General features: G+C 37.3%; 1 protein-coding gene across 1 annotated transcript in view; it reads left to right on the top strand.

The window, feature by feature from the left end:
- The window catches only part of INO80 (INO80 complex ATPase subunit), a 116,201-nt gene that overhangs the window by 52,552 nt on the left and 41,366 nt on the right, over window positions 1-22,283 (top strand). The window contains exons 17-24 of the mRNA XM_033108373.1: window positions 1,352-1,436; window positions 2,405-2,522; window positions 3,611-3,696; window positions 6,281-6,448; window positions 6,665-6,798; window positions 7,826-7,890; window positions 8,593-8,686; window positions 9,446-9,617. Coding sequence (XP_032964264.1) covers window positions 1,352-1,436; window positions 2,405-2,522; window positions 3,611-3,696; window positions 6,281-6,448; window positions 6,665-6,798; window positions 7,826-7,890; window positions 8,593-8,686; window positions 9,446-9,617 — 922 coding nt within the window. The remainder of the gene's footprint in view (window positions 1-1,351; window positions 1,437-2,404; window positions 2,523-3,610; window positions 3,697-6,280; window positions 6,449-6,664; window positions 6,799-7,825; window positions 7,891-8,592; window positions 8,687-9,445; window positions 9,618-22,283) is intronic.

Consider the following 22,283-nt stretch of genomic DNA (forward strand, 5'->3'; position numbering starts at 1 on the left):
TCTACTTCTTGTAAGTATATGTATATAAAATTATAGTTGACATTCATTATTATTCAGCTTCAGCTTCAGGTGTACAGTGCAGTGATCAAGCATTATCTACACCGTCCCTGAAGTGATCTCCCTAATAAGATAAGTGTTCATTGGATACCCTACAAAGTAAGCTAGAGAAAAGAAAATGTTACTACGAAAATCATAAGGAAGAGAAAATACATATACTATATTGAAAAAAATCCATGTGTAAGTGGACCCACGCAGTTCAAACCCATGTTGTTCAAGGGTCACCTATATCTGTATGATATATACACACATATGAATAAAGATCAGAGAGGTTTCAGAACGTGGCATAATACGGTCTCTGCATAAGCCATGTATCTGACTAGAAGGCAGAAATTCCCTTACCCATTTTTCATGGAACATAAATATTACTGTTTAGAATACAAGGATTTTTCCCAATTTCTAGCCTTACTCAATAATTATGACATTTTAATAGATCTTTGTTCTTCAAGGACATTTTCTGTGGAGGAAGAAGCATCTGCCCTTTCCTTGAAGGATTATTTTAGAAGGTTATTTTAGTAGGAAGTAGATCGTTACATGATGTGGATTGTAGGTTTTGTCTGCCCTGTGCGAGGTATCCCAGTCTCTGAGTAGATACTAGATCCCCAAGACTCCTTTTATTGGAGTCTTTTTATATGTTTAAAGTATTCTAATACTTTTAAGATCCCAAACTGAATAGTAAATGAATGCTTAGCTATAAAATGTTACTCAGTGGTATTAAACCTGGGTTTGATGCATTTTTGTTAACTTGGTGAGCACGCAGGACTTCCTTGAAGGTCCGTGGTAACTGGCAGGATGGTATTTTCCATGGAACTTTCCATCCTCTGAAGGGCATTACTTCATTTATACTCTTTTGAAGTAGGACATGCTCATAGCCATAGACTCACTTTGCATTTGCTTCTCACACCCTTCCCCTTTCTCCATTGCACGCTTCAAACTCATACTGGAAGCACAGAGTAATACTTTTAAAGCTTTCTACTCCAGAGAAGTATCCTACAATGACATGATTTGTGTCAACACAGAGAGAATTTTATCAAGGCAGAAAGGATCCTACCCTGCCTACTTGAGGCCTTCTTTTTCTAAACCCTAATACCATATTTTCCTTTTAAAGTAGTCAGTTGCTCTGAAATTTCCTGTCTGTAGCTGTGTTGAATAATATTTTTCAGTTGTGTATATGATGGAGTACTTGAATCTCAGTGCTGTTTTTTTGGAAAGCATATTTAGAACTGTGAGGTCTTGGTAGGACAAAGAAAGATTTACTGCTAATTTGGAATTTGGAATTTGTCTTGTTGGACAGTGTTCGCTGGAAGATCCTCTTGCAGTTCCAGTGCCGGAATCGGCTTTTGCTAACTGGGACGCCCATTCAGAACACCATGGCAGAGGTAGGCATGAGTCAAGGGCTTAGCTTTGTATCTGCATTACTCAGAGTGGTTCCAGCACAGAATGGAATTCTCTACGCATGCCCGCCTGGAGTGTTAGGGCTCTGTACAAATTACAATCCCCACCTAAAAGGAAAACTCTGAACATAGCTTGCCCTCAGTGGGATTGTGTGGGTTTTTTGGCAACATTCCTATTTTCTTGTTCTCTGGCTTAAGGCAAATAAATTCCTTTATTTCTTTGTATTTATGTAATAAATGGTGACCACATTCGGAATGCTACCTAGCGAATGCACAGACCTAGCGAATGCATACTAGAATGGAAGGTAGTATTCTTTAACACTGAGAGGAGGTAAAATTTTTTCCTTTAGAAAAGATAATTGACCATCTACAACAGGGGTCAGAAAAATTTCTATAAAGGCCATACAGTCAACTGTCACAACTATTTAACCTTGCCATTGTAATGTGAAGGCAGCCCTAGACTATGCATAAATTAATAGGTATGGCTATGTTCCCATAAAACTTTATTTATAAAAATAGACGGCAGACCAGACTTGGCTGACCCCTGATCTAGTTATTACCACGTTATGCTACCTCAGATTGGATTTAATTTTGCAATCGATTTTTTAAATATATAAGATCTTTAAAACTATGTCACTCCAGAATCTGATTAGTACTTGCACTTTCAGACTTTTAGTTTGAAATTAATTGAAAATAATCACTTTTTCCTACAGCACCTTATAAAATTACCGTTGGTTGATGAGGCATGTGTTTACACACTTTCTCTATCTTTCTGTCTCATTCACTCATGTATACACATGCACCTAGGCGCAGACATACACCCATACCTGCAACTCTTTCTCTCTCTCTCTCTCTCTCTCTCTGTCTCTCTCTCTCTCTCTCTCCCCTCATTATGTCTTCATACACTGTCATTTTGTTGCCCTACAGCTACTTCACTTTTCTTTTGTTTCCAGCTCTGGGCTCTGCTGCATTTCATTATGCCAACATTATTTGATTCGCATGAGGAATTTAATGAATGGTTTTCCAAGGACATTGAGAGCCATGCCGAAAACAAATCCACCATTGATGAGAGTGAGTACTTTATGAACTTTCTTCTACGTTATCAGTGTAGGCAACGACATAATTGTATGTTTTCTTCTGTGTGAAGAATTTTTCTCAAATATATGGTGATGGAAAGAGAACTGACTCCGGGTGGTGAACACACAATGGGATTTATAGATGATGTAATGCAGAATTGTACACCTGAAATCTATGTGATTTTACTAACAATTGTCACCCCAATAAATTAAAAAAAAAAAAAAGAATTCTTCTTCTAGTATACATGGGAGGATGGGGGAGGAGTTGTTTTCCTTACAAAATAATTATGTACTTTTTTATGTTTAAAAGAGTCAAAAAAGGACTAATTCAGATGGTGTTGCAATATTGACTAATAAGGCAGGACAGGCAGAGTTATAAAGCACCACATTTTGGCTTACGGAATCCTCATTTTCCACATAGATCCTAGAAATTTCCTATCAGAGTTATATTCTTTGTGGGATGGGGTAAGGCTCTTTTCCTGTGATAAAGACTGAAAATATTAGAAGGGTCATTGTTATTTTCTATCTGTATTAGGATTTATTTCTACTGGGAACACGTTTGATCTGGTTTATCAGTACTCTTGGCCTTATTGAATATTAAGGGAGTTATGGGGTGTTTATTGCATAGACATGAAATGACATCTGGTAACTATTAGAAAAGTCTTTAAGTAGTTTCTTATACTATAAGTGGTTAATTTGCTGACATACTTTAAAAAATGATTTTTTGGGAACACTGGGAGTCCCACATAGCTTGCATTATACCTATACGAGAACCCTATTATTAACAAAAATGTTCCTGAAACACTCTAAAGATGAATTCTAATAAAAAATAAAGTGGTCCTCGTTGGTATGAGTAAATGAGAGCAAAATGCATTTACCCTGTTGACTATAGGAAGATGCTATGGAAGATTCCGATTCCTTGGTTTCTTACTTGGGAAACAGATTTGTTTAAGTCTTCTTTCAGAGACTCATTAAGCCAAAAGGTATTAAAACAGTTTAGTGAGAGATGATTATGATTTTTTCTTTTGTTTGTTTTAAATCGGTATAATGTATTATTTATGGGGGGGCCTCCTGGCATTTCAGATCAACTTTCTCGCTTACACATGATCTTGAAGCCATTTATGCTGAGGAGAATCAAGAAAGATGTGGAAAATGAATTGTCTGACAAGGTAAGGAAAGAAGACCTCATGAGTTTATTAAGCCTTAATAGTCACCAACTTAGGGTTCCAGGGCAAAAAAAAAAAAAAAATTCCTTGATAAATGTTTAGTTGAAGAGTAATTTGTTTGACCTGAGTGGATCAAAGAAGATTTAATATGAGTGAAATAATCACGGCAAGTTATGTTTTTTTCTTTTTGTTTTATACTTTTTGTTATAGAGAATTTGAAGCATTACAAATGTAGAAAGAATAGTATAATGAACTCTCTTATAATCACCATACAGCTTTAACAATGATCAACTCGTGGCCATCCCCACTCATCTAGATTATTCTGAAACAAATTCCAGATGTCCTTTATTTCATTTACAAAAATTTTCAAATGTATCTAAAAGATCTGGTTATTTTTAAAATACATAACCATGTATCATTATCAACCCTGCTAAAAAAGGCAGTTATTCCATAGTAGTATCACATATCCAGTTAGCAATCAGATATTCCCCACTTGGTCTTGTGTTTTTCTCTCTCTCTCTGTCTCTCTGTCTCTCTGTCTCTCTGTCTCTCTGTCTCTCTCGCTATCACTCACACACACACACACACACACACACAAAATTACATTTTTTAAATCAGAATACATGCAAGGTCCACCCATAGCATTTGGGTGTCATGTCTCTTAAATATCTTCTTTCCCTTATAATTCTTTGTTAAAGAAACTGAGTCATTTGTCCTGTACAGTTAGTTTTCCACATGCTAGATTTTGCTAATTGCATCATCGTGGTGTTGTCACATATGTTCCTGTCTCCTGTATTTCTGCAAACAGAGTTAGATTTAGAAGTTTAATGTGCTTCAGGTTATATTTTCTCATACAAAGCCAGTAATTTTGGTTTATAAGTATCTTTTTTGGATCCTTACCAGACTTTTGTAATTTTCTATTACCTCCTATGAATTCTCCCCATATTCTCCTTCCTCCTTCTACTAGTTCCCAGTCCTTTGGAATTTTTCCCCATCTTCCATTTCTCATAATTCTGCTCTCTGTCGGACAGGCATCTTTTCAGATTCTTGATAATATCAGGTGTTTCTCCTCTATCACTGTCAGAAGGGTGGATCATTTTGAAGTTAGTAGCTGTCTTTGCAAGATTGTGGAGGGGATGTACACCTTCAAACAAAAGAATAGAAGTGCACCTTTGTTTTATTTTTTAAAAAGTGTTGGTGGCTATTTTGTGAAACTGGCTGATTTTAACTAAATAGTACTGCCACACAGGTGTAGCTGATAGAAGGAAAATACTTTATGAAAAATGGAATCTTGAGGCTTTTATATCAGAAAGGGCTTAAAAAAGAATCGCAGTGTCATAATTTCTGTTTTGTTAGTAGTCAATAGGGAGGTGAACGGTAGATGTAATATGGTTCTTAACCACTGTGCATAGTGTAAATTTCTTAAACATCAGCAATGTTTCTAATCTATTAAATAATTATTTATTTACTGAACTCTTATTGACTGCCAGCCTCTGGTACATTAAGATGCAGCCTCGAGTTTCCATTCAGAATTCTAAGGGCGATAAATACATAACTAACTATAATGCTATGTCATAGAGATACAGTGACTGTCTGTGTGAACTATAAGAAGTAGTTCTGTTAGGGAGGGTTAGGGAAGGCATCAAAGCAGAAATGACATGTAAGGTAGATCTGGAACAACGAGTTCTCATTTACTAGGAAAATAAGATAGAAAGGGGTACTAGGCAACAACAGCAATGTGAACAAAGAGCAACATTCAAATATGCAGCATGTTTGGCAGACATTCAGACCACAGTTGCTAAGGTTTATAGGACGATGTGGTGATGAGACTGGGACAGGAAGGTGAGTTCAATTATGGGAGGTCTTTTCTGCCTGTGGGAGAATTTTTAATATTTCACTATAGGCAGTAATGTACACTGAAGGTTTTCAGCAATTGAATTACCTTATAAGATTTGTATGGAAAGCTTCTCAGAACCAGGAGAGACCAGAGGCAGGAAGACCCCAAAATAATAACAGTCTAGATGATACGATGAGATTCTGCAGTAAAGCAACGGGAATGGTCAGAAAGTGTGGTTCAAAGTAAATTTCCAGGTTGAGTTGAGACTTAGGAAATGATAGAACATGGGGTATGAGAGAGAAAAATCAGAGCTGACTGAAGTTTCTCTTTGGGCGATTGAGTGAATGGTAGTGCTGTTAATTTAGGGAATTGTGGAAAAGAATTTTTTTTCTGATATGTCACATAAACAAATGCTGCAGACTCTGAGTGGTACTATTAGAGTAGGTAGTTGAAAGTATAGGTATAGGGCTATTTAGGAATATATTTTTGTTGTAAGTCACTGTGATGGACGATAATTGGTGCTCCTGAAAATGGAAGAGATTGCCAGGAACAGCATGTAGAGTGAGTGATAAGCGAAAAGGGGCAAGAAAAAAAATCATTTTTCTGGATAATTAACCACACCACAGGTTTATAGAGATATGTACATTGTTTTTTCAGTCATACTCTGGCTTGCATGCGTTTTAAACTTTATGCTGATACTGAATCTTACAAACTGTTTTTCAAAATAGAACTGTTCTCCCTGATTTTTAGATTGAGATTCTAATGTATTGTCAGCTGACCAGCCGACAAAAGCTGCTATATCAGGCACTAAAGAACAAAATTTCTATTGAGGATCTATTGCAGTCTTCTATGGGCTCCACCCAGCAAGCACAGACCACCACCAGCAGCCTCATGAACCTGGTCATGCAGTTTAGGAAGGTAAGAGCTTGAGGCAGCTACCCTGGAGTGGTCTTTACTAACCCACTTCAAGGAAAAAGCTCTAGCCTTAATGCCCAGTGAACAGTCTGTTAAAAAGATGAAAATGGGAAAGTATATATTCACAAAGGCAAACATTCAGGGTTTTGGATCCCCCATCATTTCACAGGGTGGTGTCTGCACCTAAAAATGTTGTCTTGTTATTTCCCTCCCTCTTAGGTGTGTAATCACCCAGAATTATTTGAACGACAAGAAACTTGGTCTCCATTTCATATTTCCCTAAAGCCATACCAGATTTCAAAGTTCATCTACCGTCATGGACAGATCAGGGTCTTTAACCATTCACGAGACAGGTGAGCAAATGTTAATGCCTGTTTCCTCTGGGAGTGTTTTTTAATTGGGGGGTTTATGGAGATAAATTTAGTGGAGAATGTTTGAGTTCCTCAGCAAGAGATATTTAAACAAAGGGTGGACAGCTCTTCGTTAAGGCATCTCCTGGTTGGAATCTCTGCGCTATCTAGGGTCTAACCAGGTGACCTCAAAGGCCGTCACCACTTGTAGTTGCCTTTCCAAACGAGGAATATGCACCTGTGTGCAAATATGTACTTGCACCAAAAGCAAATGTTTCTGCCCCAGCACCGAAATTGCTTTATGGTGGCTTATTTTATACTTGGAATAGCACTTGTGAGAGAACTGATTGGATTTTGAATTAATCAAATATACCTTCGTATCTGAATCAGCAATGACAGGTTTTGGATAAAGGTGAAGTGGTTGTTAATGCCAGAGACTGCTTCCATTTAGAAAATTGGCGTGTGGGTCAGTTTTACTCCTGATCGAGGGTAGCCCTGGCTTCTGGACCTTTTAATAAGCTCCCAAAGGATTCTTACGCACACTCACATTTGAGAACCATGGATTTAGAAAGCTCCTTCTGTAGAGGAACTATATAAACAGTACCATCAAACTAATTATTGACAACATTTAGCCTAATGAAACTGAAATTGAGGAATTTCTTGGATTTTAATTTTAAGAATTCTATGTCTGTGATAGCTCCAGGCTAATACTTAACTAGATAAGCAGAAGGAAGCAGACGAGAGGTACGGTGCTTTTTGTTTGACTAGTATATGAAAGCTTAGGGTGCTAAAATTATGAGTGTCTGAAATAAAATGAGACCACTTTGAACTTGTATTATCTTCTTATACTTTTATTAAGCACTTACTACTTTCTGACATTTTATGCCATGATTTTTGGTAATAACAAACTTCTTAAAAATATAAAGAATTTCAAACCTAAAAGATTCTGTTTAGTTTGGAACCTCCAGTGTAGTTAACTTCCCAATATTTGTATTTGAGTTCGGATTTATTTTATTTACTTACTTTACAGGTGGTTAAGGGTTCTTCTTTCTCCATTTGCACCGGACTATATCCAGCAGTCTCTCTTTCACAAAGGTAGGTGTTTTGATCTTTGGGAAGAAAAGTATGTAGGATTTACCAGGATGCTACTCTTTGTTTTGCTGAGTGACTGCTTTGGAACTAGTAGTGGTTTGCCTGGCATGCTAGGTTTTTATTTATAGTCTTGATAAGATTTAAGTGAATTAGTCACCTTCATCTATAGACTCTCTGATTTGTGACTATAACAGGAGCAGTAAAAAATTATTACATTGACCTTCCATCTTTATTTTATACCCAACTCTTAAGAATTTCTTACACTCTTGAAACTCGACAGAGACAATGCAGGACTCTTATTAATGTGGCCTAGTTTCCTTCCCCTTAGTCTAAGGAAAAGAAGCTGCTCAACTTTGAGCATTGTCCACAATATTAAGAATCTTTCACCTGTATCCTTTCCGTTTTTCTTTTTCCTGACATGATAAAAAGAAGAAGGCACTTAGCAAAGGATCCAAAAACCCCAAAGGTAACTGATGAGCCAGCTTTACTCTGGCCCAATATATGCCACCTCTCGTAGGTCTGCTTCTTCTACTTGTGATTTTAGTGCAAAAATATGACACCCTGACTTCCATCAAAGTGGCTGAGGTTTCGAACCTTTCGGCTATGTTTTGATTCTTAAGCCAAAATTCAGCAGTTCATCAGACTTTAGTTGAGTATTGTCTCTTGGCTTGCTATTGAGTTTAACTTTGTCCTTTGATATTCTAGGTGTTAATGAAGAAAGCTGTTTCTCTTTCCTTCGCTTTATTGATGTATCTCCAGCAGAAATGGCAAACCTCATGCTTCAGGGACTTTTGACCAGGTGAGAAGTTTGCTCATTGTTTGGTGAGAGAGCCTTTGGGAATAAATGAGGACAAATGTTGAGTACTGTGAAATTAAATATTTGATGTTATATCATCTTAGAGAAGCCTCTCATTCTATTAAGAATAAAAATTTTTATTAGGGAATCATAGTTTTCTTTGATCATTTAATAATTGCATGATGTTTCATGATACACCGTAAATAAAAACTATTTAGGCTCTTCTCCCAAATGCTACCAGAAGGTCTTCAAGTCTTCTTAATTTCTAGTTAGTCTACTATATGTTATTTGCTTCGGTGGGGCAGATGATGGCTGGTGATGCCTTTAGTTAGTAGTGATTGCAGCATAGTCTGCCGTAAGTGTTCTGGGAAACTTAGTTCTGTGTTATTATTCCTTGGTATAATAGCTTTCACTTTATTATCTTGTATTTCTGTAATAGTAGCCTCATTAGGAAAGGCGCTCCCTAATACGAGGATATTTTTATGATAGAGTTTTTGTGATAGAGTTGAATATTCCATAATACTGGGATGAGCTTTACGGAGGATTTTAGTTTTCATAGTAGCAAACCACGTCATGCCAAAGATAGAATTTACAGAACAAAAGTATGAAATGGCTTTATCTCACAGTAGGAAAGAACTGTTTCTAAAATGCTCAAGATTTACAAGAGACATGTTAATGAGAGACAAGGTTCCTTGCTGCTATGAACTACCCTCAAACCTCCATGGAGCACTGAATAAGCATGTCTGCTGTGGTTTGTTTCAGATGGTTAGCTCTTTTCCTGTCTCTGAAAGCCTCCTACAGGCTCCATCAGCTGCGCTCCTGGGGAGAGCCAGAAGAGGAGAGTCAGCAGAGGTATCTGAGAAACAAGGATTTCCTTCTGGGGGTTAATTTTCCACTCTCCTTTCCCAACCTTTGCAGCTGCCCTTTGTTAAAGGTAAGGAATTATTTTAGCATTAATTATCTATGTAGTACTTACTCCCTTCCCTTTTCCTTGAATTAGTAAAAGTAGTAATAAAGTAAAGGATGGCCTGACAGAGCCAAAAAGTTCTCAGAGGAGTGGGAGTGGTGTATTGAATTGTAACTAACTGTATATAACTTGAGACATTTTGTATGTGTATGTGTGTGTATGTTAATATATATTTGTATATAACTTTACTACAAAGTATACAGATCTTAAATGTACAGCTCCCTGAATTTATACATGTGTATACACTTGTGTAACAACTACCTAGATCAAAGTATGGAACCTTTCCAGCACCCAGAAGTCTCCCTCGTGCCACTTCCCATTTAATACCTCTAGTTCAGAACAAACCAACAAATAAAGGTGATCACTCTTCTACTTCCATCATCACAGATTATTTTTGCCTATTTCTGTACTTTATGTAAATGGAATTATCCAGTATGTACTCTTTTGTGTCTGTTTTCTTTCCCTCAATATTAATGTCTATGGGATTCATCCATGTTGCATTGTAGCTTTTTTTAATGCTACGAAAGTGTTGCATTGTCTTAATAGCCCACAATTTATTACTCTACTCTATTGTTGGTGGATATTTAAGTTGCTTTTAGTTTGGAGCTATTATGAATAAAAGTGCTATGCACAATCTTGTACGTGTCTTTTGATGAACATAGGCGCTAATTTCTTTGGGGTTTATATTCAGGAGTGCTATTGCTGTATCATTTAGTTATGTGTGTGATTAGATTTAGTAGCCACTGCCAGACATTTTTCCAAAATGATTTTACAATTTCACCAGCAATGTCAGAGATTTGCTGTTGTTCCTCATCCTTGCCTAAACCTGGTATTTAGTCTATGTTTTTGAATTTGTGGTAGTATCTCATTGTGATTTTAAATTGCATTGCCGTGAAAAGTAATGCTGTTGTATACTTTTTCATAGAATTATTGAACATTGTAGAATAGGTGAAGGGAAAATGACAGGAAATAAGATGATAGATGTAGGTCCAGATTATAAGTTATTGCTAAGGATTTGGGTTTTATTCTGAAGGAAGTGGGTAACACTGGAGAGTTTTGAGAAGAGAGTTGTAGGTGTTTATATGCTATTGTTCTTCAACTAGGTAAGACGGTAGGACATTTTCTTTGTATCCTCTAGGACATTAATGGGTCATTAATCTTAGCTGCTATCAAATGCAGGATGTTCTTTGGCTACATCTGGCGTGTACTCCCTGTACACTGGAGAACCCATATGATTTCCTTCTCTTCTGTTTTCTCAGTTGATTTCCCAAGCATTGCTCTGTGTACATTTTTGGACTCCAGAAATAAGATTCGTAACGCACGAAGAGAATAGGATTGGGTTCCTGTCTGTTTAGAATAATGTAGTCAGTGGTGGCAGAGTGATTTCCTTCTAGTGAAATGTTGATATGTCTGATGAAGAGTTGCTTAACCTCCTATAGACCAGTTCCTCTACATTTGCTAACGTATTAGTTTACAAAAGTAATTTCAGTTTAAAAGGTTAAAAAAATTGTAAAAATTGCAGTTACTATTGCACCAACCTAATATATTGCACTACAGTTATAAAATTTTACTAGATTTATTTTTGGTACAGAAAGCGCCGTCCTCCCATGGGTTTACTATGCCATATTAAGTAGACACCTGCATCTTATTTAACACTCAAAGATATGCATGACTTATTTGTGTTCTTCTCTTTCTCTTTCATGAAAATATAGTAGTGTGTTCAGAGCACCTGTTCAGTGAGGTCCTTATATCAATTAGTGAATTTCCTGAGAAATTCAGATATGGACAGTATGCTTTATGGGAAATTGATAGTGAAATATGAAAGTTTATCTAATTGAAGTTAGATTCACTTCCATTTCCTCTTTTTAAATTTTATTTTGGGTTGTGGAGAGACATTTGCTCTTGTCACTGAGTTACTGAGCCAGTGGGCTAGGTAGCTGAAAGCTAATCATTTATGTGTAGAGACACTATTTTGCTTTGGTCTCATCATCCTTACCTCCAACGTGCATATATTAAAATACCAACCAGGCAGTGTATTTTGCCAGAGTTTGTTGATCTATCTATTCTAAGAAATCTCTGCTTTCAACTAAGCAGAATGATCTTTACATGGTATCTAGCCTTAAAGGTTAGCCTAGGTTCTGAATAAAGAATTATTTGGTTGAAGTTCCATGTGTAACAATTAATAAAACTATAATAAAGCCCATTATATCTGTGGCTTTTAGAGTGTGATCATGACGCAAGTCAAGAATAGTTTATATCACCTGGTCGGTATGTAGACATACCAGATACTATGTGTACTAAGTTTTTAAAACAAAATATTCACAAAACAATACCCACATATACAGTACACCCTGGGATTTTTTTATTTTACTTTTTTTTTTCTAAATGTTTTTTTATTGGGGAATATTGGAGAATAGTGTGTTTTTCCAGGGCCCATCAGCTCCAAGTCAAGTCGTTGTTCTTCAATCTAGTTGTGGAGGGCTCAGCCCAGCTCCAAGTCTAGTCGCAGTTTTCAGTCTTTAGTTGCAGGGGCACAAAAATTCACCATCCCATGCGGGAATTGAACCGGCAACCTTGTTGTTAAGAGGTCGTGCTCTAACCAACTGAGCCATCCGGCCACCTTCTTTTACTTTTTTTTAATGTTAATGGGAAACTACTAAAAAATGATTTCATGACCCTTGCTACTCGTGGTTTGAAAAATGCAACACTAGATGACTGTACAATATTAGAATAGCTAGAGGACTAGATAAAAAGAGTCACCACGTAGAAGATTCTGGATTATTCTTACAATAGTAAGAAAGGAAAGAAACTGACATTTTGGAACTTAAGGAAGAGTCTCGCTTTCTGAATATGAAAGGGAAGACCAGAAGTTACTCAGAGAGCAATATGCACATTTCATTACAGTTACCCTGACTTAGTGATCGAGGTCCATCTCTGTTTTAGAATATTCTGGTATGTACCTGTTATATCTCTGGTATTCTAAGAGAGTATAAATAAAAAAGAAGTAATTTTGGAAGAACCAACCGATTCAAATTTGAGCAAAGTAGTTTATTATGGGAACTGTTCCCCAAGAATGGCCTTGTTAGAATATGCCTATCACCATTATTGTGCTGTTTCTCACACTGGTTTCTCTGAAATGAATTTTTATTCAAGAAACATTTCTCTAGAGAATATAGATTTTTGTTTGTTTTGCAAAGAAGAGTAGAGAAGGAAAATTTAAGACACCTAATCCTGTAGAACAAATTTCCAAAATTCATTAGTTAAGAATGTAAAAGTTAAAACTTCAGATGCATATTTTAGCATACATACACACATCAAAATCACACTTCTGAATTTCATAGTTTACTCTGATACTCTGATTTTTAAAAAAATCGTGATTGGGGGCAGCCAGTTAGCTCAGTTGGTTAGAGTGCGGTGCTCTTAACAACAAGGTTGCGGGTTCGATCCCCACATGGGCCACTGTGAGCTGCACCCTCCACAACTAGATTGAAACAACTACTTGACTTGGAGCTCATGGGTTCTGGAAAAACACACTTGAAATAAATAAAACGTAAAAAACAACAACAAAAAACTGTGATTGACAAAAATGAGTCTTTTTTAAAATAATTCATCTAATACGGATAGCGGTGCTGAGTCTTAAATGTAGTAATTATCTGTTGTGCTGATGTTTGAATTTGTCAGTTGATTTTAAATACAAGGTCTTGGGTTCTTTTTGTTTCTTGATTTGTGTGGAATAAATTCATTATCTGTGTGCCTTGTGCCTTTCATTCCCGATCTGACTTACTTGCTGTCATTGAGGTCTACAAAATACTTTTGGCATTAATACAATTTACAAATCCTATGAAAGACCCCGCTGCTTAAATAGGGATCCTGTTACTGTGACATCAGAGAGAACATTTTTATTTTCACAGAAAACAGATTTACAACTGTGCTTAACTATTTTCAGCCAATAGCCTGAAAACATGACTTGAGAGGTATTTGCTATAATCCATATGGTGAGTTAGAAACCAGGAAAGACAAGAAAAGTCTTGAAAGATTAGAAAAGGGCCGATGTATAAATGTGGGGTCCATCTTTAAAGCTTGAGGGAGGAGGAAGAAAACTTGGAAATGATAACCATTTAACCTAACTACGCTATTGGGGAGGTTTAAATTTTTTTTTTCCCTAACAAAATTAATTAGTAACCATTTGAACTCATGATTCTAAGAAGCAGCTAACTTGGTTCTGAAAAGATGACCATTTGCTTTCCTTTAGTAGGTAACAGGCCAAGTAGATTAGAGAGACAAGAAGAAATAATAGGTATAATATGTTAAAATCTTTAAGCCTTTTCTCTTGTTGCCTTGGCTGTCCTTCTGGAGATATTAACATGCATATAGGGAAAGGACACAAATCATAAGTGGACATACAGCTTAATGACTTCATAAAACACTACGAGAACCCTACTCCAGACGTTTCTGTGTGCCCACCTCTATTCATTGTTCCTCTCCAATGCCCTCCCACAAGTTACTGTAGGCAAATATTTGGGTTGGCTCTAGTTTCTGTTACTACAAATAGTAAGGCTGTGAGCACTGCACACCTTGTAGTGAAAATTTATATGCATTTTAGTGGGGTGTGTACCTAGTAGTCAAATTGCTGGGCTATAGGGTGTACATATGGCCATATTTTATAGATAATGACAAACAATTTTTTAAAACAATTCCACCAGTTTTCACTAACATTAACAGTGTCTGAGAGGTCCTAGTTGCTGCACATCCTTGCCAGAATGTGATAATGTTTGTTTAGTTTAGCCCTGCTGTGTGTTGGTATCTCATTGTGGCTATAAATTATATTTCCCTTATGTATAATGATATTCAGTACCGTTTCTTAAACTTACTGGCCATTTTGATAACCCCCTTTATGAATGCTTTTTCAAGACCCTAATTTTCTAATAGGCTGTCTGTATTTTTCTTTTGTAGTTCTTTATGTATTGCAGATATCTTCTACTCTATAGCTTACTTTTTCAAAAACTCTCAGTAGTGTTGTCATTTGTCGAAGTTAGCATTTTTGTGAGCTGTTGAAGAAATCTGCCTATACCAAAGTCATGAAGATAATCCTCCATGCTTTTCTCCAAAAGCTTTTTTATTTGCTTTCACATTCAGATCTACAAGGAATTGAGTTTTTTGTCTGTGTTAAGGATTGTTGTTTATATTTGACCCATTATCTATTTGATCCTACTGTTTATTGAAAATATCATCCTTACTACACTGCAGCAACCCTTTTGTCAAACAAATGGCTGTGTACGTGTGGATCTGTTTCTGGACTCTGTTCTGTTCCATTAGTCCATTGTCTGTCCTTGAGCCAGCACCACTCTATCTTAATTACTATAGCTTCATAATAAGTCTCTAGCTTTCTTCCTCACTGTTACCTTGACTGTTCTTGGCCCTTTGCATTGTCATGTAAATTTTAGAATCAGCTTATAAATCTTACACTCTTTTCAGTAATGTAGATAGTGTAAGCCAGTGATCCCCAAATGCTTTTTGATTGTGTCCCCCTTTTATTAAAACATTCTTAATCCATTTCACCAATACCTATGTATTATTTTAAATGATAAACATAATAACATTAATATTGTTTACATTGTGAAGCTTGCATGTGCTTTCTTTGGAGGCCACTGATTTGGACAGTAGAAGAAGCCTAATTGGGTAAGGAGTGCTGATAGAGGGAAGGACTCAACATTTACTGGAGAAAGGATTCTTTTTCACACATCCTTTATTCTTTCTCTCCCATGGTGTTTTCAATTGTTTTGATCCCAAGGGCCAGTGGGCTTGAGCTAATGGACACATTGATTTGTATGGATGGAAGAAGAGCTTATTGACTGAATGAATCTCCAGTGGTCGAATGTTATCTGGGCTTAATGGTTGGGGGTTGTCTAACGCTCCTTTTTCCCTCTGATCCTGGCTACCTTCAGAATAACCTCCTCCCAATGTCAGACTCCTCCTGCAGGAGGAAAGCATGTGTAATCAATGTTGTTTACAAACCTGTCATGCACCAGCGGCTACTGTGGGCAAGGTGTGTTAACAGTCACGGGTCCTGTTTTCCGGTTTGAAAATTCATTCACGCACATAGTAAAAATACATGCACAGACTTAAAAAGACTTTAAAAATAAAAACGATTCAAGATAAGAGTTGAAGGAAGGCATAATTAGTTGCCAGATTAATGGTAGATGGTTAGTGGTAAAGTTCAGAATGGAAGATCAATTTAGGTTGAAATGAATGAAAAAGTCGTTATACGAATGGGATTGTTTAAGTTGAATCTTGAGTGGTAGGGAGGAAGGATAGGAGGAAGGATATTCCAAGTTAAAGATTTGAGCCAAAATAAAGGACAGCCAGAAAAAGGGCCAGAGCGGTAAGTCGTGGGAGTCTTTGAATGCCAATCTATTGGGATTTAGGTATTAAACCAGGAGTCTCAGCCCTCTTGGCTTACTTTCTTCAGCAGATGCTCTAGTTACAATCCTGGGGGGGTAAAGTTTTGGTGGCTACTATCAAGCCCCGGGAAGGAGTCATCTGGTAGCAGGCTTCAGGAAGGCTGCCGCGTCACTCAGGTCATTACAGCACACCAGTGGTAGTGATTGCTGCCGTGGTGTTTAATAAAGATTAATCTCAGAGTGTGGTATCAGGAAAGATTGGACAGGGGTCCATATTAAGGAGGATGTTAAGCAAAGGTTGCAAGTAGTACGTACTAATGACCCAACAGAAGTGGTTATAGCCAAAAGGTTATAAAGAAAGGGTCTGGGGACTCTGATTGATTTGGATATGGCTGAACATTGGCTGTGGAGGAATCACTTCCAAAACCTAGAGTTCAAGAGAGGTTCCAAAGGGAATGGTCAATTCTATGTCAGGTCTAAAGTGACCTCTTGGGCAGGTACAAAATTAGGAGCTCTTGGATGTTACGAATGCAGATAGGACAGAAGGCCCAGGTACAGGGATTTACAGGGACAGAGACTCTGGTTAGAGAGTGTAGAGAGTGGATAATGAACTGTGACTACGAGAAAGGAGAATAGGAAGGTATTTTAGGAGGGGCAGTTGCGTTTAACTCAAAATTGAGTTTGTAAGAGAGAAGACTCAGATTTGAAGACTAAAAAAGGAGAAGACAGCAAAGAAGGAACTTGAACATCCAAGAGAGACAATTGATGGGGATGCAAAAGTGGTTTATTACCCGTTTGATGTGGTAGAAAACTAGTGAATACTGGCAGGAGCTTTATAGTGAACAGAAAGATAAGGTACTGCGTCTCCACTACTAAGAATGTTTTACAGTGTTCAGAAAAACAGAAGGTAAGCTTAACATGAAAAAAGTATTATTAAGCAATTCTGTAATTTTTTCTTCCTAACTTTTTCTCCCCTAAGTGGGAATGCAATTTAGATGTTTGGACATTTTCTATAGTCCCTCTTCTCTTTGTGGTCTGATTATTTTAGGCACTTTGCACTTACAAAGTTAAATAAATGTTTGCTGAATGACTTAGTGAGTGCTGGTGCATTGTGTTATTGTTGCTTTTCCCTTTGGAACTTGGTGTGTATTCTCATCTGAGGGAATGGCCTTCAGCCTAAAATTATACGTATAGTATTTAAAACAGAATTTTGTTAAGAATTCTGACTTTACCTTCGAGGTTGGGAAAAGTAGGTGGGATTGGTAATTTGTTTAATCATTCATTGATTTTATCATACATCAGTTATTTTTGCCTTGCATTTGAGCTGAGAACTGGAGGCATTTCTTGGCACTGAGGAATACCAGCAGAGAGAAGCTCATGCATAGAAATCTCAAGGGTAATTGAAAAAGGGTCAATTGTGGATGTTAGAGCCTGTAGTAGTTACCGATACCTACATAACAAATTACCCTAAAACCTAGCAGCTTGAAACATAAACATTGAATATCTTACAGTTTCTGTTGGTAAGGAACTTGGGAACAGCTCAGATAGGTGGTTCTGGCTCAGAAAATCTGAAGTCAGGATATTAGCTGGGGTTACGGTTACCTGAAAGATTGACGACAGCTATAGGAACTGCTTCCAAGGTGGCTCACTTACATGCCTGGCAAGTTGGTGTAAGCTGGAGGCCTCCATTCCTGGCTGTGTAGACTTTTCCACAAGGCTGCTTGAGTGTCCTCCTGGCATGGCAGCTGGCTTTCCCCAGAATGACTGATGAGAGAGAGAGAGAGAGAGAAGCCATAATGCCTTTTGTGAGCTTGTTTTGAGAGTCATTAAGTCTGCTCACACTCAAAGGGAGGGGAATTAGACTCTACCGTTTGAAGAGAGAGGTATTAAAAAATTTGTGGACATCTCTTAAAATGACTACAGCCCCTTACTGCTGGCTGATGCCCCTGTAGTAGCGACTTCATTATAAAGTTTGTTGTGGTAGTCACCGTCCTGAGATTTAGGCTTAGGCTATAGATGGCTTCTGACTGTGACACCATGAAAGTTCTTAAACTGGAAAGGATGTTGTCATCTCTCCCTTGTCTCCCTGTCACCCATCTGTTTACAGTTTTATTATGCACAGCAAATTGTCAGCTGGGGCAGATATTAAATACAGTCTAATATCTGGCTTTCATCTTCAACAGGAATTCATTGTTCGTAGGCCGTAACTCCTTGCAAGCAAAACTTGTCCTTGCAAGCTCTGTTCTGTTCTATATCTTGCATTTTCGTTTGATTTGCCAACTTAGTTCTGCTTATGTAACTTTCATTATTCATAAACATAATTTGTTTTGCTTTCTTTTGTGGTACTAGGAAGTGAGGTAGCCTTGTTTTAATATGCAAAGTAAACACAAATTATGTGTCAGAGTTTTGATGGAAGAACATGTGAGTTGAATCCAGATTCCATGTTCAAAATCAGTTTTAAAAGTAAAGGTTGGGATTATTCTCAAGCATACCTGAGAAAGAGACAGGGGAAATGCTGAAATCAGAAGCAAATGTCAGGAATCTTTTTCTTATACTAATCAAACAATAATTTTAAGTAAAATTCGTTTGGAGCTATGAAATGAGCTTTAAATTAATTTTTCCGTCCTCAGCTTTGTCCTCTTAGTGCAGAAAACCCTTCATTCTATTCTCTTCTGTGCCTTGATTTCTTTCATAAATAGTAGTAAGAATTGTGACAGTAGCCTGTCTCCTGAATACAGCTTCCTATCGTCAGAACAAGGTGAAGGCTTGGTTCTTACTCCTCTGAGGACATATAATGAGCGTTGACCTAACTACATGTTGTCATCTTGTTCTTGGTAAGCTATCTTAGATCACATACTATTTGAGTCATATTCAGCAATGCTAAGTCTTCCCTCCCCCTGCCAGTACATGTGAATGAATCTGGACAGTGAGAACCTCTTTCGTTTTTTGTTGTTGTTGTTAAAGTTTATTGGGGTGACAATGGTTAGTAAAGTTACGTAGGTCACAAGTGGAGAACCTCTTTCTTTCCCAGTGTGCCTATAGAACTCATGTTCTCACCCTGCAGTGAATATTAAATTTGAATTCTGTGTCACAGAGTTCAAGAAAGTCCCATTCTCCTAATGCTGCTTTGGGATGATACATAAACATCAAGGAACTAAGAACTAGGCTAAGGACACAGAGCAGATGACGCTTATGAGTGTTTTAAAATCTTTCACTTGACAGGAGTGCTTGTCTGATATTTTCTTATCTTCTGATGCTGTGTCCCACTTAATTTCATTGTGTTCCACCTTGCTTTGCTGGTGAGAATTTAAAGAAGGAATAGTATTTAGTTCAAAACTTTCATAAATTTATTCTCACACACCTCCCTCCCCACAGTGGGCTCTGGCCAGAGCTCCTTTCTTGTACGGTTTTGCAGAGGTTAAAAAGTATAAGTCTTACACATCTGAATCTTTTTTCCTTTTTAATCTTGTTTTGCTTAGAAGACTAAAGACAAAAACCAGAATCTGTAGGAAATAGACCATTTCGCCATCTTTCGAGGAGGCAGAACAGATTTTATATTATAACCAGTTAAGTGTCACATTGAGAATGGTGATCAACAGAAATAGTACCAGCATCGATTCCATCTCCTATCTCAGTGTCAATGAAACTGTTGTCATGGAAATGATCTATGGAGCAGCATATGTGTTGAAAGCTTTATATACTCTACAACACTAGTGAGCCAACTACCTCAGACAAATTGGGGGCATTTCAGATTTTGCAATTTAAAATATACAGAATGGTCTAAACATAATTGTTTTGAAAAGTGGTGTATGTTTTAAACACTATTCTCTATTAAATGTTTAGAGAGCTTTGACTATTGATGAAGAAGCCCCCAAACAGGAAGTTTTCCAAAACTCTTCCGCTAAATGTGAATTTGCAACTACAGTATCTATTATCTATCATCATTTCCTGAGCTCCTGAAAGCTGCCAACGCCCCTTGTGGAAAGCCCTGGGAAGCCATTGTATTCAGGGTTTTTCTGTATTTTATTTTCCCCTTTTTGTTTGGTCACTTAAAGTATCTGTGAAAATAGAATCCATGTAGTCTAGCAGATGATCTATAAACATTTACTCCCTTTCATTTAAAGTGAGACCTTTTCTCTGTATCTAAATTTGATCTTATTTAAGAACACAAGCAAAAAATTAATTTCTAAGTAATGGAGTCCTAATATTAACATAAGTATTCTTTTTAATTTTAAATAAGACATGGAGAGCAAAGTATGGCTCCTTGTTAAATGGGTAAGTCTCTGTCTAAGGGAGGGAAATACCTGTGTGTTTTCTATGCTACACTGTAGCAAGAAGTGTACAGCTGTGGGGCTTATCATTCTGCCCTACTTACTTTCCCTTAAGTCTTTTACATGGTGCCAAAAGACTCTTAAAAAGCCTGACTTGACTGTTAAGTACATATTGTGGTGCTGGCGGCAAGGTGCACACAGCTGCCAGTGCCTACAGTGTAATGTGACAATCTAGAGCATGAGGAGGGGACAACAGAATGACAAAACCCATGACCACATTATAACCAAGTCACATCTCCTGTAGTGTGACATTCTGTTTTTGTTTTTTTTCGGGGGTGGGGATTCCTAATTTGTTTTAGGCCAAAATAAACTAAAGGAGTAACGAGCCCTCTTTTCTGTCCCTATCCCACCCAAGCATCCTACACAATTATGTTTAAGGTGTCCTTTGTGTTCTTCTGTGTCTAACAGTTCATGTCATGTGATGGAAATGTGGGTGGTGTGCTTCCAAGGACCATCTGTACCAAGAAAGGTTTGATGGAACCAATGTTAATAGAATAATCTAGAAAAGTATAAATTAACCAAAATATGCTGGGGATAGTCAGGGATTCTCTAAAGCTAAAGCTGTATGTCTGTTGAACATTTTGAGCTAGTGAATTATTTTTATTTTTTTAAATTTGGAATCAGAAAGCTACAACTCACCTTGATTTAGTGACTTCCAATGAGACTGTCTTCTTAACCTAGCTCCTAATAAGACAAGTGAACATATTCTAATTTGGGCATGACCACCTCTGGAAATAGGATTGTTGTTGGACTTTTTCCAGAAAGGTATCACAAATGACATATTGTGTTAAAAGGACTTCCTACAATGAAAGTTGTATCCCTTTCTTATTAATAACCACAATGTTAGAGAGAAAATAATTAAAGGAAATATTTATTCTTTTGTGTTTTACCTTTGTACTTTAGGAATAGGAACGAAGTAAAATACAGCTTCTGTTGGGTTTTGCCATTTGAGAAAATACTTAAATGAGGGTGACTTTCAGAGATCCCTGACAGAGACATTGTTATTTTTCTTTAGAAGTTAGGAAAGAATTCATGTTTTTAGGTCAGCTACTACTGCTGCTGCTTCAGCCACCTGGGTAGCAGTGGACAGTCCAGCTAGCAGTCCTGAGCTATTATTGTAGCTGGATGACATGAGCAATGGTTGCTAGACTTGTCCTCTTTTCTGTCCATCCCCAGGAGGGGCAAAAGGAGTCGCTGCTCATAATCAGAAATGTACTTTTCGGAAAACAAGAAAATTGCTACATTTTTTCACCTTCATCTATGCATCAGTAATAGGGTTTTTTTTAAGTAATGCTCCTAGCTATTCAGTATTGGAAGAACAGGGTGACACTCAGTCTAATAATCTTCATGATGGTCATCACCAGGCATTCAGATGATAATGGACATAAACATGTAGAGAGGTGGATGTACTCCAACGTAGGGGACTAGCCATCATAAAGATGAGAACACAGATATTGTTGAAAACCTCTTATCAGAAGCCTAAAGTTCTTTTCTGGGTAATAACAGGGAGCTCAATATCTAGAGAAAAAGGTCAAACACATCAAAGCTACATGGACCCACCACTGTAATAAAGTATTGTAAAGACTTTACACTGTAAAGTATGATTAGAAACCACTGAAGACGTCTCAGCTCTGTTGGAAACAGTTAAAGCCGTTCATTTTGTTCATGACCATTATTGAGAAGATGCTGATTATTTCATGGAAGCCAATTAGAATACACATGTCCTACTAAACAGCTTGAGGTGGCTTCTCTCAAACTATGATCCTAAAGAACCCATTTACTTGGGAGACGATAGGTACTGAACAAAGAAGCCTTGAAGAGGTTTGGTACTAGAAGCTTTTGGTACTGGGATTATAACTGTTATTCTCCTGCAGAGGGTCCTGGTTACTCTTCGTCTCCCA

The sequence above is a fragment of the Rhinolophus ferrumequinum genome, chromosome 6 (genome assembly GCF_004115265.2).
Source record: "Rhinolophus ferrumequinum isolate MPI-CBG mRhiFer1 chromosome 6, mRhiFer1_v1.p, whole genome shotgun sequence".
Classification (NCBI taxonomy): domain Eukaryota; kingdom Metazoa; phylum Chordata; class Mammalia; order Chiroptera; family Rhinolophidae; genus Rhinolophus; species Rhinolophus ferrumequinum.